The sequence below is a fragment of the Peromyscus californicus genome, unplaced genomic scaffold (genome assembly GCF_007827085.1).
Source record: "Peromyscus californicus insignis strain IS unplaced genomic scaffold, ASM782708v3 Scaffold_11__1_contigs__length_118956290, whole genome shotgun sequence".
NCBI classification, from domain to species: Eukaryota; Metazoa; Chordata; class Mammalia; order Rodentia; family Cricetidae; genus Peromyscus; species Peromyscus californicus.
The window spans coordinates 108,099,593-108,121,934 of record NW_026294402.1 but is presented as its reverse complement, the minus strand read 5'-3'; the positions used below and the strand labels follow the sequence as shown (position 1 = coordinate 108,121,934).

Below are 22,342 nucleotides of genomic sequence, written 5' to 3'. Positions count from 1 at the left end.
ATCCACACACAACTGCCCTTGTTTGGAAAAACTTTCTGGAACACTGACTTTGCTTCCACCACAATGAATTACTGGATACAGTATTTTATCTCCTGAAATTCTGTTCTTGTAGCTTTAAGCATTCGATCTGTAATTATCAAGATTGAGAGTTCTTGAGTCAAGCCTTCCAGACATCTCGCTGCTGCCCAGGATTTGTCTTAAATTCATTTGGTGGCAAAATCTGAACTAACCTAAACTCAGTTTATGGCAAGACATAATGAAACAAACATGAGTCTATTTGTTCTTTTTATTCCACTCAGTATAAACCTGCACACATTAACAACAACATGCATGATTATAGGGCACTACTGCCTTAGGCCTGGCAGGAGCTGCTACATAGTCTATGAAAGAGGACGACTGGTCCCCTCAAGGTTTCTTCTTCTTCTATTCTTCATAACCCAGGCTGGCTTCAAATTTGCAATCTCCTGCCTCCATCTCCCACATCCTGTAATTACAGGTGTATGCCATGACACCTGTTTTCCCAATAAGGATTTATGAGTTTCTGTAATTTTAATCAAACACACACACACACACACACACACACACACACACACACACACACACACACACACCACTTTTTTTTTATTGAAGGCAGGCCACAATTTCAAATGGTTTTTAAACTTTCTGCTTCATGTTTAGGATACATGTACTCCAAAGTAACTGTGTCTAAGATAGACAAAAACCACAAAAAGTTGTTCCATCTCACGGGGCAAAAAGAGCAAGCCAAAACTCACACACAGGTCTCACAGTATTAATTTTGTGCAGGTTTTCTTCAGTCAACCAACTAGTTCAATAAGAACCCTAATACCAGGGATTTACACACATAAAATACACTCTCCTTCATACTAACTAGTTTCGTATACCCCAGTTCCTCTTTCACTTGAAGCTATATCCTTCCTTATTCTAATTAAAACAAGCAACAGGACTTTGGGTTTCTGGGCTGTTATACTCTTGCATAGCCAATGAGGACCAGTGAGCATGGTCCTTACTTAATGGCTAAATTATCAACAGGTTAGTAAGCAAGAAACCTTATAACTACCACTCATGTCTAAGGAATCTCACGGGATGCTCTATTACTTCTCCTCTGTCTGTCTCCACAGGTTCCACCTACTCAGTCCTTTCTGGTGGCAATTCCTATTTAACCCAGCCACCATGTCCAAAAGTCTTCTCTCTACTCCACATCTTTCCTAAAGCGTTTCATCTATTCTCCATGCTAAGTATCCTCAAAATGTTGACAAATTTCCAGTGCTCACCTCTGGCCTAGAATATCTGAGTTCCAAATCTATATATCCAACTATCTTTGACCTGTCCTCTGAGGAAATCATCCCCTATGGAGATATCAAAAGTGTCTTCAGTTTAACACAGAGGACTACACCAACACTATTTTTAAGTCTTCTCACACCAGTGTGATAAATGACATCACTATCTCTGCTACTCAAGCTCAAAGTGTGGAAATGCACCCTATGCATTCTCCCATGCCCACATCTACCATCCACCAACAGTTCTTGTCCTATGTAACTCCCAGCAGCACTGGAAGCCCACCTACTTCTCGTGACTTCTGCTGCCACTCCTAATCTGAAGCCAGACCTGCACCACCCCGTCTACAGCACTGTACCAGCTGCTTTACTGGGCTCTCTGTTTATATTCTTGACCTCCTTTCAAGCCACAAGGTAGACTATGTGATACCCTACAAAGAATTTGGATCAAAAGATGCTGAAACGATAAACACGAAGGGAGCTATATAAAGGATGGATTTGGCCAATAACTAGGTACAATGCTTGATAACACAAAGACAATCAGATATTGTACATCTTCTGACAGAAGCCCAAGTCTGGATCTGGTGCCATACCTCCTAATCCTTCCCAAAACAGTTCCACCAAGTAGGGACCAAACATTCAAATATATAAGTGTATGGGGACCATTTTCATTCAAACCACCACAGCCACACGAAACAGTACTTTTGAAAAATCTGTATCAACAAAACAAAACACCCAAATCAGACTTGGTTTTGATCAAGCCATCTGAAGCATTTTCAATCTTCAAGAAATACAGTAGATACAAATACAGGTGTGATGGTACATGCCTGAGATTCCAGCACTTAAGAGAAGGCAGGAGGCTCAGGATTTCAAGATCATCCTCAACTGCATGAGACTTCCAAAAAGCCAAACACATGAACAAAAGATTAAACAAAAATAATCAAGAAAAGCACTAGTATAAGGCAATTACCAAGCTACAATATGGAAAACACTCATCTGACAGATGCCAAATAAATGTCAAAAAGAGAGACCGACTCTACTGCTAAGAAATGTGTTAGTCAACAACAGTGGGGAGCCTAACTTGAACCCTAGTGTAATAAACTGAAAAAAAAATTATAAAGCAACTAAGACCTAAACACTGAAATTATTAAAAATTATAATTTGAATTACTTTATTTTCAAAGTCCATACAACAGAACCCAGTACTATAAGCCATACTGTAAGAGTGAACATGTAAGCAAAGGGCAGAGTATGTGGGTAAGCCCCTAAAGAACGTCAGCACTACCCAAAACAGTGAGTTCCAAGTTAAGTGAGAGAAAAGTAAGGTGGAGAGCAACAGAGGAAGACACTCAACAGTGACCTCTGGTCATGTCACAATAGGGCACGCACACTTAAATGCATGTGCTCACACCCATGCACAACATATACATAAATATAATAATAATAATTATTATTATTATACAATAGAAAGCTTTCCACAGCTAAAGTAAAAAATCTTCAGAAATAAAAGCTGGTAAAAAGTTTCTTAGACAGGCAGTGGTGGCACACGCCTTTAATCCCAGAACTGGGAGGCAGAGGCAGACGGATCACTGTGAGTTTGCAGCCAGCCTAGTCTACAGGTCTAGTTGCAAGGTAGCCAAGGCCATACAAAGAAATCTTGTCTCAAAAAATTTTTTTTTAATTTGTCTTTAGCTTGAAAATAAATTTTCACTAAAATTACCAGAAGTTGAGACTTCTAATAATTTTAAGATATAATTGAACAATTTAAAATATATATTTAAAGACTTTGCTGGGTTTTTTCCCCCTTTGAATAATGCGGAAAGGTTATCTTTAAAGATTCAAGACCTTCAATGATTCAACCAAGAGATAATCACAATTTGAACAATAAAATTAAATAATTTATAACATTAAATAATGTCATGAAATATACCAAGGTAAATAATAAACGAGGTTCATGAAAGTTAGAAATTGTACAGAAATTTGTCACTTAAATTTTTAAGCCAGCAACTGTTAAGAACATCAAACTGTAACATTCTACATGTACAAAGAAAAGCTGTAAACCTTTAAAGAGTCCAATTCATTACCGATACCAGGTTTGAAAATACGTGGCTACTGACACCCAACACTCTGCACCCAGCAGGTAAATGGGGCTGCCTCAGGAAGACTTGGATCTGTTTAAAGGTACCTCCCAGAGCTGCTAAGGCTGGCAGTGACTACTATTATCTTGCTTTATTTTTAGCCACTGGCTAGTTTCAATCTTAGTTACTTACTGTCTTCTGTCTTACATTAATGCTAATGCAATTTTTTAAGGGCTTTGATAGAATAGAAAATTCAATCAGTAGAATAAGAGAGACGTTTGACTGCTTCAAGTGGGCTATCAGTCTCTTCGGGCTTTTGAACACTTCCTGAAACATCATTTCTCCTTGGACTGTTACGTACACCGCTGGCTTTCATGATTCTCAATAATACTACTCTTTTGTTCCTTGTGATTTATTTCTCTCCATATGCTTTTTTTTAAATCCTGTCATTGATTTTAGTAGAAAACACTGTCCTTACATCAGCAAGTGAAAAGGCAGGTTTCGTTCTGTGATTTACATCATATAATCCCAGTGTGTCATAAAGACTGTTCAGAAGCCTGGGAGGGGATCGTTCCAGCAGTAATTTCTTGCTAGTGGTCCACTCCTCTTAAACTAAGTTTAGATAAGTCTGAAGTGGTCCTAGAAGCAAAAGGATCTCACAGAAGAGTGATCCCTAAAAATTCATGATTATTTTTTTTAAAGACGGGATCTTACTATGTAGTCCTAGATGGCTTAGAACTCATTATATAGACCAAGCTGGCCTTGAACTCACAAAGCTCTCCCTGCTTCTCCCTAAGTGCTGGGATTAAGGGAGTTTGCCACCATGCCTGGTGCAGTTGCATATATTCTTAAAATTTTTTAATAGACTGTATTGAATGCTAAAAATTTAGGAACAGTCCATTTATAACAAAACCTTATTTCTTTCCAGCCACTTTGCAGGAACAACAAAAGGCCAAATTCCTTTCTCATGCTTCTGGGGCAGATTGCAGGCCTCAGCACCACATAATAATCCTACAGGTTTTTAATTAACCCTCTCTGATTTGACTGCTGAGAGCATAATATTATACAATCACTCAGATGTTTGGTTTTATGCTTTGGAATAAGAATGGAACAACTGAAGTTAAAAGCATCCAAAAGCTACCCTCAAGAACTCACCAAGTGGTGGGTGGTGGTGGCGGACGCCTTTAATCCCAGAACTCGGGAGGCAGAACCAGGCAGATCTCTGTGAGTTCGAGGCCAGCCTGGTCCACAGAGCAAGATCCAGGACAGGCACCAAAACTATACAGAGAAACCCTGTCTAGAAAAACCAAGGGGGGCGGGGGTGGGGTGGGGAGAATTCACCAAGCATTAAGCCACTCCAGAACCCTCAAGGACTCACCAAGCAACAAGTCACCCCAGGAGCTCATAAATCTGAGTTGACCTTGGAATAAATAAAACTGCCAATGACATAACTGAAATACCTAAAGATCAGCTATAAACAAAGAAAAAGTCAAATGATTTGGCCAAAGATGCCAAAAGGCAGACTGGAAAGACGGCTCAGTTTATAAAGTAAGACGGCTCAGTTTATAAAGTAAGTGCTTACTACAAACACCAACCCGTACCTAAAACCTCACTCCTACCCCCGGGCGGCTCAACAGGTAGATCCCAGGGGCCTGCTGGCCAGTCAGTCTAGCTCAAACAGTAGGCTCCAGGTTCAGTGAGAAATCCTGTCTCAGAAAGTAAGCAAGAACAAAGGAAGAAGACACCAGTGTCAACCTCTGGCCTCCACATCTACCTGCACAGGTAAACAGACCTGCACAAATAAATAAAGCAAGCCAAATGACAACTCCCAGAACACACACACACACACACACACACACACACACACACACACACACACACACAAAACACATGTCATATGAAGATGACTAGTGTTATCAGAGAGCAGCCATGTTTGATAATGTGGATAATTTTTACTGATATGATTGGTAAATTATTTAAACAATTAATAATATCAAGAACTGAAAAGAGGGGTTGGAGAGATGGCTCAGTGGTTAAGAGCACTAGCTGTTCTTCCAAAGGACCCGGGTTCAATTCCCATCACCCACATGGCAGCTCACAATTAACTGTCTGTAGCTCCAGTTCCAGGGGATCTGGCATCCTCACACAGGCATACATACAGGCAAAACATCAATGCACGTAAAAATAAATAAATTTGAAAAAAAAAAAAAGAGCTGAAAAGAATGTTGGTTAGTAAGTATTACTGTTGAGAATGTATATAATAAAGTATTTCTGGAGTATAGTTAGAGCTATCACAACTTAAAGTGAAATTTTTGGTCCTAAAATGCTCCTTACATAGTATTTTGAAAAATGCATGTGTCTGTATTCACATAAACAGCCTGTACAAAAGAGCCTTTTCCAGAACAATTTAGGAAAAATTATATGTGGCAAAGAATGTAAACTTTCACAGAAGATGAAATGGTTATACAATATCTATACAATGGAAGGCTATGCAACAGTTTAAACAAATGAGGCAGAGTAACACATGATGGCATGGTATTAAAACACTTCATGTGTTATTGAGCAGTCATAGCAAATGTTGAAAATATATTCAGAATGACTGCTTTCAGGGGATACGGCTTAATGGTAAAATAACTGGTCAGAGTAAGTGAGGCCCTGGGTTCCATCCCCAGTAGTCTCCTCCCCTAAAGTAAATAAACAGCAATCAACACAAAATGTTTGAAGGAAGGTTTGTTAAAACACAATACAAGGCATGAAAAAGCATGCATAAAATATAAACAAGTTTAAGGGATTTTAGCATTATGATCATTTCAATTTTAAAAAGATTTTATTTACATAGTAAGTCCACAGTTAAAATTTTAAATGAGTAAATAGGTTAGGAATAGTGCAGTGCACTTGCTACACACATTCATGTGAGATGGTGCATGGTGTGTGGACGCACAAATAGTATGAGAGAGAAACTCATGCGCAGAGTAGCCATACCAGACATTAAGACTGCTCACCCTGACAGCCTGCAGGTGTATACACATGGCTTTATTATTCAGACTTCGAAGGATTTTTTAAAAAGGCATATTTTAATCCAACAAAAGTGTTACTATTTTAAGGAAGAGAATTAGTTGCAAGGTTACCCTCTAAGCTTTACAAGAGGTCATTACTTTGAATTAAAAAAAAAAAACAATACATTCCTAAACTGTCTGAATGTATTATTTGGAAAATAAAAACCAAGTAAAGAAACATGGATGGCCAAAGAACTTAGAATTAAAAAAAAAAAATCTAGATATAAGCCAAAGCAAACGCAACATTTAGTTGCCTAAAAATTAAGCATTTTTGTTTTGCTTTATCTTCCTAAGAAACTTGGCAATGCTCTTAAGTATCTGAGAAATTAATTTGATATTTTTTACCTTAAAAATTAATAAAGTGTATTTAATTTATTTATATGGGGTCATATAAAAGTTACATAAATTCTCAGAATCACTCATAACAATATGTAAAACAATCTTCTATCACACTTTTATTTAAATATACATAAGTATTTTAAATGACTATCAATAACAGCAACTTGGTGAGTTTGCAATCTATTCCTAATAGCACCAAGAGGACCAACTCTCAGACAGAGGCTATGATTGAGTCATAGGAAGGCTGACACTATTAAGGCTTAAAACCTACAAATCCAAGCAGAGGTCCTTAAGAATCTACCTACACACACACACACACACACACACACACACACACACACACACACACACACAGCAAAACACTGTAGAACCCTTACACTCCCTGTATACATCTCTGATACTGATTATGAAACATACGTCTAAGCATCTTAATAAAAGGTTTAGTAACAAGCAGAAGGCTCAAATCGTCAGTGTTATGAAGGACAATAGCAGATGCACATCTGAGGCTGTAGATTCAGCCTCGTTTGCTTTCTGTGCCTGGACCTGGAACACACCTTTCAGCAGGTCTCAGTTTCCTAATCTGTGAAATGGAAACACCAAATATCTGTGTACTTCACCAGTCATTTGTACCTGAGGAGTTAGTGTATATAAAGTATATCAAAGTGCCTTTGAGAAGTATAAAGCACTATAGAAATAGGTGTTTTTAAAATTATCATTACCAAAACACCAAAAGATAATTTGTGATCAAATTATGTCCTATATAAATTTCTTCAAGGATGTTTACTAAAGACACTGACAAATCACAGGCATACTAATTAATGTAGTATCCATGGCAAGCCATTTTGCTTCTGTAAGTATTTTATTACCACAGAATTCAAATTCTATCAAATACAGCAGGAAAGATGTCAAGCTGGCTCATCAAACCTCCCTGCCTAAATCTGCCATTACTCCAAAGGCCATATTCCCCCTCCAGAGCTTCTGTACACATTTTGTGACCCTTCCACTATCCCTTCATAACCAATACCAAAGCCTGAAAAAGCCGTGTTGGGTTGCAAGGTAAATTTCACCTTCTGTTTACCAGACCCTACAGTGACACATCAAGTGAAAAAAGGCACACACACGCATAAATACCCGACTGCACACAAACACGTACATGTCCTTCATTCTTTAGGGAGAAATGTATTTCTTATACAGCAAACAATCATCACCTTAAAACGAAGTGTCTAACACAGCACAACAAGAAAAAAAAGATCATACTCACCATCTCCCATAGCCATTCAGATGGTCCAGGGAGCTCTTTCAAACCAAGAGGTCAAATATCACAGCAAAATAAGTGTAGCTCAGTGCCTGCGCCACTGGGCTCGGCCTGCAGCCTACAGGCACCGGAGCACTGTGTGACCCAGGCCGCGCTGCAGCTCTGCACCGCAATAGCCAACAGCTGCTACTCCACTTCAAAATAAAAGTCTGGGGTCTTGCTGAAAACCCTCGGTTGTTTTTTTTTTAGCAAAGCCTAGCAGGGCTTGATCAAAATTATTCTTTAACTGCACATATGCTGTTAGATACACGTTGTGATGTTTCTCCTTGTACCGGATGTCTGAAATTTAATCTAAGAAAAGCTCTGGGAGCCAATAAATGTCATCCCACGGAGGGACTTTTAATGCAATCATCAAAACACAAGGCATGTGTTCAGCAATCATTTTCTGCTTCCCTAAAGATATCCATGTAATCAGTAGCAATCACATGATCTGATGGATTAGCTGGTTTGCGCCTTTTAGGAAAGGTTTTCATCCTTTTGTCATTACCTTTTAATATTTACAACAGAAGACTGCTAGAAGTGCACAAACAGGAATAGCCCAGTTTCCATGATTAACTGCTCTCATTATGCAGGAAGCATTCTGGCTGCCGTAAACAAATCACGTCAAAGACAGCCCATCAAAGGCAGCTCTGTGCACGGACAGCAGGGCCACACGGAACAAAGCTTGCTTCTGGTGGAGACAGAACTAGCCAGTGCGCAGCTGCAGGGAAGCTAAGCACCCTCTCTCCAGGCTGCACGGCCATCACTACATTATCCAGCTCTGAGAGGGCCCTGGGGCTCATGGCCGCACAGAGATTTGTTATTCCATCAACCTAAGAAAGGAGCTTCTCCACTCGCCATCAAAGAGCATGCTATGAAAATACACAAAACCAGCTGAAGTTACGCTACTGACTCATATAAGCTGAATACCAAGGTAATTTTACAGCCTGAAGCCTAGCTCCGATGTTACTTTACTGCCAGCCTCTAAGGTAAATAATTCTCCTCCTGGCAACTGTCTCAAACAGAAAAACTGGAAATTACCGTGATTATAAGCCAAACTGTAACTCGGTCCAACAAGCACATCAGACAAATTATACACAGTGTTTTCACAATGAAAGGGGAAAAACAGAACAGCCGCAGCCACCAATACTGTTTACATCTCTGTTAGCATAGGAGATTGTCTAGAAAGCCCCATGCCGACCCCAGGCCCCATCGCAATCACAGGAGACCCCAATTTGTAGTCTTTTCATCTTGGGCTGGTATTGGCTGCTTCTAGCCACAATATGCTTAGTTTTAATTCCATTTTCTTTCTAATAATGGAGCTAATTCTGCTGCACTTAGGGACTTTACCAACTTGCTTTTGTAACATGAAAATTAAAGTCCAGCTTCTTAAAATGCTCAGGAAAAACAAATGTGTATTTCTCACTATTTCCTAAACCAAATGATTATATGGTCAAATCTGATGATTTAATTTAGTGTTCTTGACTCTGCTCAACTAGTGCTTTTAAAACTAATGTCAAAGAATTTAATCAGAGCTTCAAGAGTATTGCAATGGCAATTATGAAAGAAACTAGAGATGAAAGCATTATGTACAGCTATGCATGCACCATGACCCATGAGAAGAGCAACAGAAACAGGCTTTCTCTGAACAGTCAAGCCAAGAAGACAGTGTTACTCCATGTCACCCACGCCAAGTACATGGCCTTCTCTAGACCAAAACTCTTCATGACTCCCACCTCTAGGACCTATCAAAAGTTCTCCTGACCTTTTGGACACTCAGAGCATAGTTCTGCTCACTTGTTCAACACTCCTCAGACCCTGTCTCCTTCCCGCTGACTGGGCTCCAGGCACCCCTGGTCTCTCTGTGTTCTTCAAATAACCAAATCCTGTTGTCCTCTGGGCTTTCATTTCTGGTTGTGAGACTAGCCTTTAATGGCTGAGTCATCTCTCCAGCCCTCACCTCTGAGCTTTCACAGTCACTATTTTCTTCTGGCCAAAGTGTTTTCCTTACAATTATTCCTTGACTGGTTATTCTATGTATCAGGTCTCAACTGAAATATGTATCGAGAGAGGCTGAATCAACATCACTGAATTACTTATCATTTCAGTATTCTATTTTCTTCACATAATGACCGTTCATATGATGACTCTTAAGAAGGTTATATCACCTTTACAAAAAATCCCCTGGGTTTTACCGTTTATATTTTTCACCACAAATACTCTAAATCATTATAGTGTAAGATGCACTGTTCCATTATTACAGTCTCAGGCAAAGACATGAAACAGTATTATTTGCCATAATAGTTTCTGGTCACAGACAAGAACACGGAACAAACTTAAAACTCATACCATATCTGAAGAAGCCAAGATAATTTCCCTTGGATAGGGACATCACGTGAGAAAGAAGAGGTAGCATCTTCAGGGGTCATCATCCTACTGTGCAAATGACCCATTTCCACACATCTTCACAGTGTGCATTTATTTCACCCTAAAATGTTTTGTTCTCTATAACTTTACTTTTTAGTTTGAGTTTAGTTTATGTAATAAAACAGAACTAACAAAGGGCTGAAAATTCTGTGGGTCAAACAAAGTACAGAAATAAAGAGTTGAATTAACTTTCAATAAATTACTTTTTACATGAACTATTGGTCTTCCTATTGGGGCCGATAAAAATATTTTCATTGCTCAATTAACAACTGTTTTAGCACTCCTGGGGACTGAACTGATAGCTCTGTATATAGGTAAACATTCCCCCTAAGCTCTAGCTCCAACCCCAGACAAGTCCTGAACTTGGCTCCTGCTCCCTCAGCCCCACAAGCAGCTGAGATGGCAGGCCAGTTCCATCAGATGGAGCGTGTGTATAAAATGAAGCAGAACTGAGATCTTTGAAGATGTTTTAAATACGGATTTTGAACACATGTATTAGTACACAAAAAGAGTCGCTTGGGAAGACAGACAACACATCTGAAAGCACGGGAGTGGATTTCTCCAAGAGTCACCAACTAATATGTTTTTGTACACATAAACATTATTCAAGTATCCTGAGTTAGAATAAAATGCACCATAATTTTCCTTGTTAATATTTGTGGAAATCTTTTTTTTTTTCATTTAATGATCTCCTACTTGGCAACAGGATCTTTAGGAAGAATGCAAATTTCATGAACAAGGAATACTTGTACTTCCCCCAGTGCCATTACCACACTAGGTATCTATTTGACATGAAACATAAGGCTCCTGCAGTGGTCCAGGGGAGCACTAAAGAAGACCTAAAGTATCGATAATGATGAGGGGAAAACAAGCTGACAGGACATCAGTTCATGTATCAGAGGTAGAAAGGATCGGTTAGTTAGAATGGGAAATCAAGTCAAGTTTCACCTTGGTGGTATGACTGACTGAAATAGCTAAACTGGGGAAGAAATAGATTTAAGGATTGAGAAGAGAAACAGAGTCAGGTCTGGCAGCGCATGCCGATAATTTTAGCATTTTCGAGGTAGAGACAGGAGGATCAAAAGTCCAAGTCCATCCTCTGCTACACAGAGTTAGAGACCAGCAGGGCCATGTGAGATCCTGTAAGGGATGAGGGGAAAAGAGGGGAGACAGAGAAGAGGGGTAGCGGGGAGGGAGAGGAGAGGGAGGTGGAAAGGGTGGGGGAGAACAGGAACACACAAACCATAACACAAACAGGGTTGTTTATGGATATGATAAACCTGAAATGAATGCCTATTAGGCATCCAAATAGCAACGTCATCAAGACCACAGGCTACCAAAAGCAGAGTATAAAGAAGAGATGAACAACAGCTAGAACTATATTTGGGAGTCATCAGCAGTCTTTGGTCTGGACTGGATCAGTGAGAGAGAGATTAAATCACAGGAGAGGTAGCTTGGGCCCAAAGATTTGCCAACATGACAAATGGGTTTCCTTATAGTTTCCTGTTGTTAACTAATTCATAAAGGTATTTTCAATGACAACATGATACAGTCATTCCTCTGTAACAACAGGGGACTGGTTCTAGGAACCTAAGGATGCTCAAGTCTTTCTTATATAAAATGGTATATATTTGAGATGTCCTTTCATTGCTTTAAATCATCTCTAGAGAATTCAGAACAAATGCAATATAAACCAGTTATTGCACTACACTATTGAGGTAATAATAATATGCTCCCCAACAGAAGTGGTGACAGAAGTGGTTATCACATGCATGTGATATGTGGTTCCTGAATCTGTGGGTGAGGCATCCACAAATGTGGAGCCACAAATATAGAGTTAAGTGTGCTGTCATGAAAAGTATCTTAACTGAGTCAGGCAGTGGTTGTACCACCTTCAATCCCAGCACTTGGGAGGCAGAGGCAGGCAAATCTTTGTTAGTCTGGTAACAGCCTGGTCTACAGAGCGAGTTCCAGGACAGCCAAAGCTACACAGAGAAACCCTGTCTCAAAAAACAAAAGACAAAACAAATTAACCAAAAACAAAAAATTTCAACTATCTCCTACATTCAATCTGTGTATTAGAGACAATTTTAAGTTTCACATTCAACTACACTTGCAATATTTACATCATAATCTCCAAGACAATCTTTGGGACACCCTCCAAAAAAAAAAAGAAGCCAGATTCTAACCTCAAACTATTGTATTTACAGAGAGAGAAAAAGGAGAAAAAGAAATGGAAGAACAAAAAGCCTCCCCTTCTCAAAGTAGCAGGAATAATCTCACCAAACAAAATAGCAACCATGCTTTCAAAATGATCCACATTCAAACAGTGACTCCTTTAATTTTATACTACATACCACAGACCTTCCTCGGTTATAACCAAATAGTATGGAGCACAAGGAACGCTATGAAAACCCCCAAGTCAAAAACACTTAACAATTCCTCCTTTTCCTGCTGTTCTGGTTTCTACAGACACCAACAAAGATAACTACTAGACAAATTAGGATGCAGTTCTGAAACACCTTCTATTCAGAGGAGAAATGTGAGAAACAGCTGTCTGAGGGGGAACTGGCAGCCATGAAGTCACTGTGTGCTTGGGACCTAAGTTTAGGTTAAGGTACACATGATCCGTAACACCTAATTGTCACTCCACCCGACTCCCTGAACACAACAAAGCCTAACCTCAAGGGAAAAAAGAAGAAAGCCTAAATTACATTTGAGCTAGTTTTCCTATTGTATGACTTTAAATTCATACAACAAGATTTTTCTCCAACATCATTTACTCTGTCAAGCTAACCCACATTCTGATGTGAAGCTGCTTTACACAAATATGGCTAATGAATACAGTCTAGGTAGATGTTACTCAGTAAGACAAAATACAACTTACCAACATTTTCAAAAAGGAATCACAAAATCAAGTAAATGCCAACTTATCTGTGGACACAGACAGCAATTCCAAACCTCCCTGAATGCTATCTATTTGGCCTCACTCTACTTAAGCAAAGATGAGTACTGTAGTAAAGTTCCTGATGTTTCTTCTCTAATACTGTTATTCAGAATCTGTACATTGGTGAAGAAGGCCAGTTGACCCCACAATTTCCACTAAAGGCAGTAAGAGAAACTAATTACTTCAACTGTAAGAACACATTTCACACATGGAACAAAGCACAAGAGGGTTATCAACCTTTAAATATGAAGACAAAAAGTAAGGCCTGAAACATTCTCCCTTTATACTACAGTCCCATTATGAAATTTCACGACCCCAGAGCTTCAGAGAAGGTGCAGATCCAGGATTCGAGAGTCCACTGTTACACCCTGTAGTTTACAAGCCACAAAATCAACACTTTCAAAATATACTTGGGTTGAAAACACACTTAGTGTCTAACACTTGACTAAGTCATCTCAGAAATGTTTAAGAGCTCGAAGAACTTAATTACTCTTACCTTTGCAGACACTCAAAATCATACCGCCCGAATTTTGTACTTCATCAAATTTGGCAAGTATCATTTCTAATCTAGGAATAAAGAATAAATTGTTTTTACATAGAGATGAACAGAAATAATTTCCTTTACCACCTCTCTTAGAAAAAAGATTATAGGGATTTGTTTTATCTAAACAACTCTCCTACAATTGACTCAAAGAAGACACAAACCCGGCTCTCTTCATTCATGAGAAGCCAAATACAGGCCTGATTTACATACGCAGATATGTCAATAAAAAGATAGCTTTCACACAAAGCAATTCCAAGTCCACAAAAAACTTTCTAGTTGCATCCTTGTAACAAATCTATTCAGGCACCGTTCAAACACTAGTAGAACTCATGCTAAAGAGACAGAAGGCAAAGACAACAAGATGGAGGAAGGCAGTGACACTCGTCCAGCTGTATCTGAGGCGTCTTCTGATGTTACCGATCTCCCACAACACCAATTCCATTAAATTTATATTCAAGGTAATTACTCTTTCCACACTTCTGCTAATGTTTTTTTAACAAACAAACAAACAACCCACACACACACATTCCATGTTAGAAAGTTAGGGATGCAGCAAGGAAAGGAAAGAGGTATTAGTACATACTCTGACAGTGCAGAGCATTTACTCTCCAGGAGTATTTATATTCACATAGATCTTCCTTTGGGATAAAACTGGATCTTGCTGACAATATTTTACTATAGTTTGCCTTTTCTTTAACTTTCCAACCTATCATTCTATGACTTTTTCTTCAATTAATGACATATATCTGGGCAAGGAATGAGAACCATTGTTCTATGGCTTTTAACTGCCAAATGTTTTTCTTTGGCTTACCCTTACATTTCTTTCACAATTTTATTTCCTAAAACATTTTATTAAGTCTTGATCCACATCTTATAATTTCTTACTTAAAAAGTGAGCCTATAGGGAGGTACTTTTTGAAATGTCAATACCTAACTTTAATAGAAATAACTAGCCAGGAGGTGATGGTGCACGCCTTTAATCCCAGCACTCAGGAGGCAGAGGAAAGCAGATCTGAGTTCAAGGCCAGCCTGGTCTACAGAGTGAGTTCCAGGACAGCCAGGGATACACAGAGAATCACAAACAAACAAACAACAAATGTTTTAAAAGTACAAAATTTATTTCAGTTGTTAAAAAAAGAAAAGAGTAGAAAAGAAAAAGAAGAGGAAAAAGAAAAGGGCTAGAGAGATGGCTCAGAGGTTAAGAGCACTGGCTATTCTTCCAAAGGGCCAGGGTTAGATTCCCGGCACCCACAGAGCAGCTCACAGTCAGCGGTAACTCAGTCCCAGGGTATCTGATGTCCTCTTACGCCCTTCACAGGTACTGCATGCACATGGTGCAAACACATACATGCAAGCAAAACACCCAAACATATAAAATAAAAGGAAAAGAAAAAATATATATTTTTTCCGCTAAAATCTCCTTGAGGATTCCTTATAAAGTGATTTCTAAACCTTAACCTCACCTCCAATCCCAACTGATCCAATAAGTACAGCTATGTATGTATCTACATAGGAAAAGACACAAGCTGCTTCTTCATCCTACAACATAGTGTCTTCCCCAGGGTTGAGCAGATTAAGCAGTTAAGATGTGGGCATGAGATGCAAGTGAGCACTGAGACTGGAAGCTGACACCTTAGAACGAGTCCAGATGAGCCAGGGACAGAAAAGAAAGCACTGTAAGGCTATGAGAAACATGAGACTGCATGGGTTCCCTCGGCAACACTAAAAGAAAAAAAGAAGCCTGAGACCAATATTTTTCTAAAGATTAGGAAAATGGGAGTAGGAAATCTGAGATAGAAAGCTTAGAATAAGCTGAGGAGGTGGGTGACAGGTGGTGGGTACATGCCTGTAATCCCAGCACTTGAGAGGCAGGAGGAGGAGCAGGGGCTCCAGGTGAGCCTCAGCTATCAAGTGAGTTCAAAACCAACCTGGGCAGAAGAACCCAGCCTGTCTCCAACAAACAACAAACAGAAAGTTCAGAAAGGGTCTAGCATGGAATTAAAATCGTTTATTTATTTATTTGTTTGTTTGTTTGTTTGTTTTATATGTGTTGGTGTTTTGCCATGGGTGTCGGGTCCCCTGAAACTGGAGTTACAGACAGTTGTGAGCTGCCATGTGGGTGCTGGGAATTGAACCTGGGTCCTCTGTAAGAGCAGCCAGTGCTCTTAACCACTGAGTCATCTCTCCAGCCCCTCAAAACTCATTCTTAACAGAATACCTTTTATTTATAATCTAATGAAAAGTGAAAAAAAGAGCTGAAAGAAGACTCTAGGCCCTTTTGGACAACTGTGCGTGTGGTTGACAGTAGCAAACTGCATGGGAAGAAAACACAGAAAAGACAAGGCTGTCCAAGAGAATGTAACACATCTTAGGACCCCACAAAATCCTGGGAAGGCTCAGATTTACAGGCCAAGGGAGACAGACCTGGAAAAAGCAACTCTACCTCAAGTGCAGTCCCAGGTTCCAAGTTCATAGTAAATTAGCCGCGCGCACGGCGGTGGCGGTGGTGCATACCGTTAAACCCAGCACTCAGGAGGCAGAGCCAGGCAGATCTCTGTGACTTCGAGGCCAGCCTGGTCTATAGAGCAAGTTCCAGGAGGGCCAGGGCTACACAGAGAAACCCTGTCTCGAAAAACAAACAAACAGAAAAAGAACAGTAAATTAAGGTTTATGGTGATATTTTATTTGTGCTGAAATGTGATTTTATTTGTATGTTAATAAATAAAGTTGCCTGGGAGTCAGAGCTAATAGCAAGCCATTTAGCAGAAGTCTGGCAGTGGTAGCACATGCCCTTAATCCCGATCACATGGCAGACAGAATCTCTGTGTGTTCAAGGACACAGCTAGCATGGAGACAAACACCTTTAATCTCTGTACCAACCAGAGAGACCTGGAGGTCTGTATAGACAGGCAATGACAAAGAACTCATATGGTTGGGTTTAGAACCAATGAGAAGGCAGAACAGAAAGTCAATAAAAACACAGACACACAGGAAGTAGGTCTCTTTTCTTAGAGGAAGGACGGCGGCGGCTGGTAAGCTAAAGGCTATTCGCTAGTGCTCTGACCTCTTGGGCTTTTAACTCTTTATTTGGCTCTGTGTTTCTTATTTAATAAGACTGTTTAGAACTGTTTACATCTACAATGCCGGGCTGTAGTGCCGTACGCCTTTAATCCCAGCACTCGGGAGGCAGAGCCAGGCGGATCTCTGTGAGTTCGAGGCCAGCCTGGGCAAGCGAGTCCCAGGTAAAGGCGCAAAGCTACACAGAGAAACCCTGTCTCGAAAAACCAAAAAAAAAAAAAAAAAAAAAAAAAAAAGAATTACATCTACAAAGGTTAGGTGTTCAGAGTCATCTGCTTTGGGCTTTAGTGAGTGAGACTTCAAATAGCATACAACTCATGGCATTGAAGTGTAATTTTCGGAGCTGGGACGTAGCTCAGTAGAACACTTGTGTAGCATGTGTGAGGTCATGAAATGGACAACTTAGTGGTTCACAGTATATCCTCTGAGTAATACCACCATTATCACAATTTTTACATTTTATCATAAAGAGGAACACCCACATACCCACTAGCAGCAGTTGTTCCTTCCCTATTTTCTCTCTTCTCCCCAGTCCTGGGCAATCATTAATCTATTTCCTATTGCTGCAGACCATACCTGACCTATGAATTACCACATCTGGTCATTTAATTCAAATGGAATCATAATGTGGAGCTTCTGATGACTGGGTTCTTGATATTCCACTGTATGAATATACTGCACTTGAATATCCACTCACTAGTGGATAGACATGTAGATGGGAGGTGTTTCCATGGTTCTGTGACTATGACTAATGCTGTCAGGAACACTTACATAGAGGTAGGTCTTTGTAGAGACATGTTTTCCTATAACTTGCTTGTAGAGCTATGAGTGAAACTTGCTGGGTCATGTGACAGCTCTACAATTGACATTCTGAAGAGTTGTAAACTGTTTTCCCAAGTTGCTTTATTATTATATGTTCCCATGAAAGTTTCATCCCTTTAGACTTGAACTATCCTATGGTGGTGAAAAGAGGTATGTAGCTTTGTTTTGTTTTGTTTTTTGAGGTATGTAGTTTTGATCAGAATTTATTACACAGCTAAATGATATTCAGCATCATTTTATGTGTTCATGGCTATCTGTATATTCTCTTTTAAAAAGTATTTAATTCAGATCCTTTCAAAATTTCATCACCTGTCATTTTACTGAGTTGTCCTTTATATAGTCAAGATACAAGTTTCATATATTTGAAAGTATTTTTCCCATCACATATAGGGTTTCTTATAATGTCCTTTGTGGCACATTTTGAATTATTACAAAGTCAATTTTTATTAAATATACCAACATATTTTTAATTATTTCTTTTATTTGGGGAGGTAATATAATTAAATCATTTACTCCTTCCCTTGCCTCCCTCCAAACCCTCCCATACACCCCTGTCTTTCAAATTTTTGGCTTTTTCATTAATTATTGCCACATTCATATATGTGTATAAACACACGTATATATTCTTAAATACATTCTGCTTGGTCTGTATAATAGTACTTGTGTTTTCAGGGCTAACCTCTAAGGCAGGTATTGTATAACCAGTTGGTGTGCTCTTCCCTAGGGCAGCCTATTTCTCCTGCTCTCATCACTAGAGCTGCCTGGAGCTCTTTGTGTAAGACTGAGGGGTTAAGTCCTTGGAAGGTCTCCCCTAGGGCTCCCTCCTTCATTAGCACGTCTATTACTGTTGTCCTGTTCAGTTCATGTTTAGGAAGCCATGTTAGTGAGACTTCATGGAGAAAGCTTCAAACATTACTAGAAGACACCATCTCACAGTAACCTTCCTGATTGCTGGCTGTTACTAAAACCTGTCTGCCCCTCTTTGGCAATATTCTCTGAGCCCTAGGTGTAGGAGTTGCTTTGTAGCTGCATTTATTCATTGGAACTGGGCTCTACAACTCTGCATTCTGATTGGCTGTGGTTTTCTGAAATGGTCTCTGTCTGTTGCAAAGAGAAGTTTCTTTGATGAGGGGTGAGAACCACATTTATCCGTGAGTATAAGGACAATTATTTGGAATGTAGCTAGAGATTTTGGTACTAAACCAACCAGCATTGGTTTAGTAAAGTGGTGGTTTTAGGTTTTCCTCCAAGATCCATGACTTCACTAGCCCTGGGTAGACGACTAGGTTTCCAGTATCAGGCATGATTTCTCTTTTTTGAATGGACCTTAAATTCAATTAGAGAGCTGTAGGGTTACTGCCAAGGTATACATGCCACTATTACATCCTTAGAGTTACTGTGTCCTTCTGGTCACTGTTGTGCTTCATAGGCATCATAGGTAGGTAGGACTGTTGGTTGCTTTCTTCCTCTGAAAGTTTCATGGTGCCTTGTGGTACCATGAAGCTAGCTAGTCCTTAGGCAGGGGGCTTTCAGATGAGTTCCAGTACAGGGTCCTTTGTGCCTAGCATCTGAAAGCAGTGATGCCTTTAGCAATAGGGACTTAACCTTCCACTTCCATACGGCAAACAAGGGCAATGGCAATAGTCTGTAATATTTTAGGAGTCTCTTGGACAACCTGACCAATAATTCAAAAGGCGGCTTCTGATTCCTGGTGTTGAAGTTTTTGTTAGATGGTCTTGGCTCATAGAGGGAGTATGGTCAGAACAGGTAAGAAATTTCATTCAAACTATACGTAAATATTTATATACTTTAATGTATATTATAGGCTTTTTGAGGTAGACTGCTGTGGGAAGTTCTGTATGTCAAATGTGTTGCTGATTAGTTAATAATTAAAACACTGATTGGCCATTGGCTAGGCAGAAAGTGTAGGCGGGACAAGGAGGAGAATAAAGCTGGGAAATGGAAGGCTGAGTCAGAGAGACACTGCCAGCTGCCACGATGAGAAACAGCATGTGGAGATGCCGGTAAGCCACGAGCCATGTGGCAAGGTATAGATTTATAAAAATGGATTAATTTAAGCTGAAAGAATAGTTAGCAAGAAGCCTGCCATGGCCATACAGTTTGAAACCAATACAAGTCTCTGTGTTTACTTGGTCGGGTCTGACGGCTGTGGGACTGGCAGGTGAGAGAGATTTGCCCTGACTGTGGGCCAGGCAGGAAAACTCAATCTACAAATGGCGTCCAACGTGGTGGCAAGGGTTTCCACCTAAAACCTGAGAAAAGATTCTAAAACGGAGCTAAAAACAGTTCCTAATTGTCTCTCTCAAATGAGCGGCAGTTGCCGGTTTGAGCTACTGGTGGGTTCCTAGCGTGCGTGTTCGACCTGCCTATGGCGGGAATAAGACCTCTGCAAGTGGCACATTAAGCTGCATGGTGGATTTAGCCTTTGCAGGTACAAAACAAAAAAAAGAGGTTTCTGGGCTACACGCTGCTTGGATAAAAGCATAGAGACCCACGATAGCTCCCAGAGCTGGTGGAAAATGCCATGTTGGGAAGCTAAGGTGGGTGGAGCCAGCAGCTACAGCTGCTGCAGTTTAAGGCAATAGATTCACAATAAGACAGATTCAGATGTAATAGTTTACAATGTGTGTAAAAGATACGTAGGCTTGAAAGAGACAAAAAAGGTGATATATAGAGTTATAGAAACAAATACATAGTTTTAAAAAAATAAAGTCTTTAAAGAGACAGTAAAATTAATATAGAAAATAAGCCACGTAAAGATGAATATTACACAGAGAATCTGGATTGTGTTGTCTTTGGGATTTTTAACTGCAGAAAAACATTTGATTGTAAAAGCTGTTGAGTTATGCCGAAATGTATATTTTAAAGGTACCTTGACTTCAAAATTTGGATATAAGGATATGTTGCTTTGGAAAAGAGTCTCTGCATTTGTTTCCACAGAAAGCCAGAGGCTATGGATTTGTTCCAGATTAAGACACATCAGGTTTGACCAGCCAAGACCCCCTGAAAGGTCTCCGATGACACCATGGCCCAGATGATCCAACATCCAGAATGGTTTGAAGGCAACTGGCTCAGACGATACACCCTCATGGACTATTCCATAATCCTAAAATTTTCTTTGTATCCCCATAAGATACAGCGCCCCCCTCCAGCAGGAAGTAGTAAGAGAAGCTACGCCCAAATTCCCAAATTATATGTAATTTTACTTTGTTAAGGTTAAAACCTTCCTTTTTTTTAAAAAAAAAAAAAGGGGGGGGGAAGTGCTGTGGGAAGTTCTGTATGTCAAATGTGTTGCTGATTAGTTAATAATTAAAACACTGATTGGCCATTGGCTAGGCAGGAAGTGTAGGCGGGACAAGGAGGAGAATAAAGCTGGGAAGTGGAAGGCTGAGTCAGAGAGACACTGCCAGCTGCCACGATGAGAAACAGCATGTGAAGATGCCGGTAAGCCACGAGCCATGTGGCAAGGTATAGATTTATAAAAATGGATTAATTTAAGCTGAAAGAATAGTTAGCAAGAAGCCTGCCATGGCCATACAGTTTGAAACCAATACAAGTCTCTGTGTTTACTTGGTCGGGTCTGACGGCTGTGGGACTGGCAGGTGAGAGAGATTTGCCCTGTGGGCCAGGCAGGAAAACTCTAGCTACAGTAGACTGTTAATAGTATGATTCCTATGACTTTCTCCAGACATCCCCACTATTATTTTACCATCTTCTCTCCTCCTGTAGTAATCTCCCCCTCCCTAGTTAGAGCCCCACGACCACATCTTTCCCATTTCCCCCATCAGATGACTTATATCCTGCTAATCCCCTTTCTACTGATCCACTACCTACCCAAGCTCTACTTAAAGAATGGTCCATTTTCACTTTCCTGGTTTCTGCAGTTACTCCAGTATAGGTATCACACTTCAAGATTTGAAGCTAGGAGCCTTTGATGAGACATTTGTCCTTCTGGATCTGGGTTACCTCATTCAATATGATCTTTTCTAGTTCCATCCATTTTCACGATTTCATCTTTTTCTTTATAGCTGAATAGTATATGTATCCATTTGTCAACTGAAGGACATTTAAGTTGTTTTTATTTCCTGGCTGTTGTGAATACAGCAGCAAATGAACATGGCCATGTGTAGTATGATGTCAAGTCCTTTTGGGTATTTGCCAAGGAGTGGTACAGCTGAGTCATATGGTAAATTTATTTTTAGCTTTCAGAGAATTCTCCACACTGGTCTCCACACCCACTGCCTCAGTTTACAACAGTGAATGAGGCTTCCCTTTACAGTAGCCCCCATACCCTCTGGCATCTGTTGTCAGTTGTTCCACTGATCTTTGCAGTTCTGACTGGGGTAAGGTAAAATCTCAAAATTGTTATCATTTGCATTTCCCTAATTACTAGGGATGATGAGTATTTTTGAGACATTTCTTAGCCATTCTGTTTTTCTTCT

The 22,342-nt window shown here is 39.9% G+C and overlaps 1 protein-coding gene across 30 annotated transcripts in view; it reads right to left on the bottom strand.

The window, feature by feature from the left end:
- Positions 1-22,342, bottom strand: part of Clasp2 (cytoplasmic linker associated protein 2) — a 190,388-nt gene that overhangs the window by 131,173 nt on the left and 36,873 nt on the right. For 28 of the 30 annotated variants that reach the window (XM_052722718.1, XM_052722710.1, XM_052722740.1 and 25 more), the window contains one exon: positions 13,932-14,002. In XM_052722718.1, the coding sequence (XP_052578678.1) occupies positions 13,932-14,002 (71 nt within the window). Of the gene's footprint in view, positions 1-8,028; positions 8,688-13,931; positions 14,003-22,342 lie in introns of those variants that run through there. The other 2 variants (XM_052722920.1, XM_052722961.1) reach the window with 1 other exon arrangement.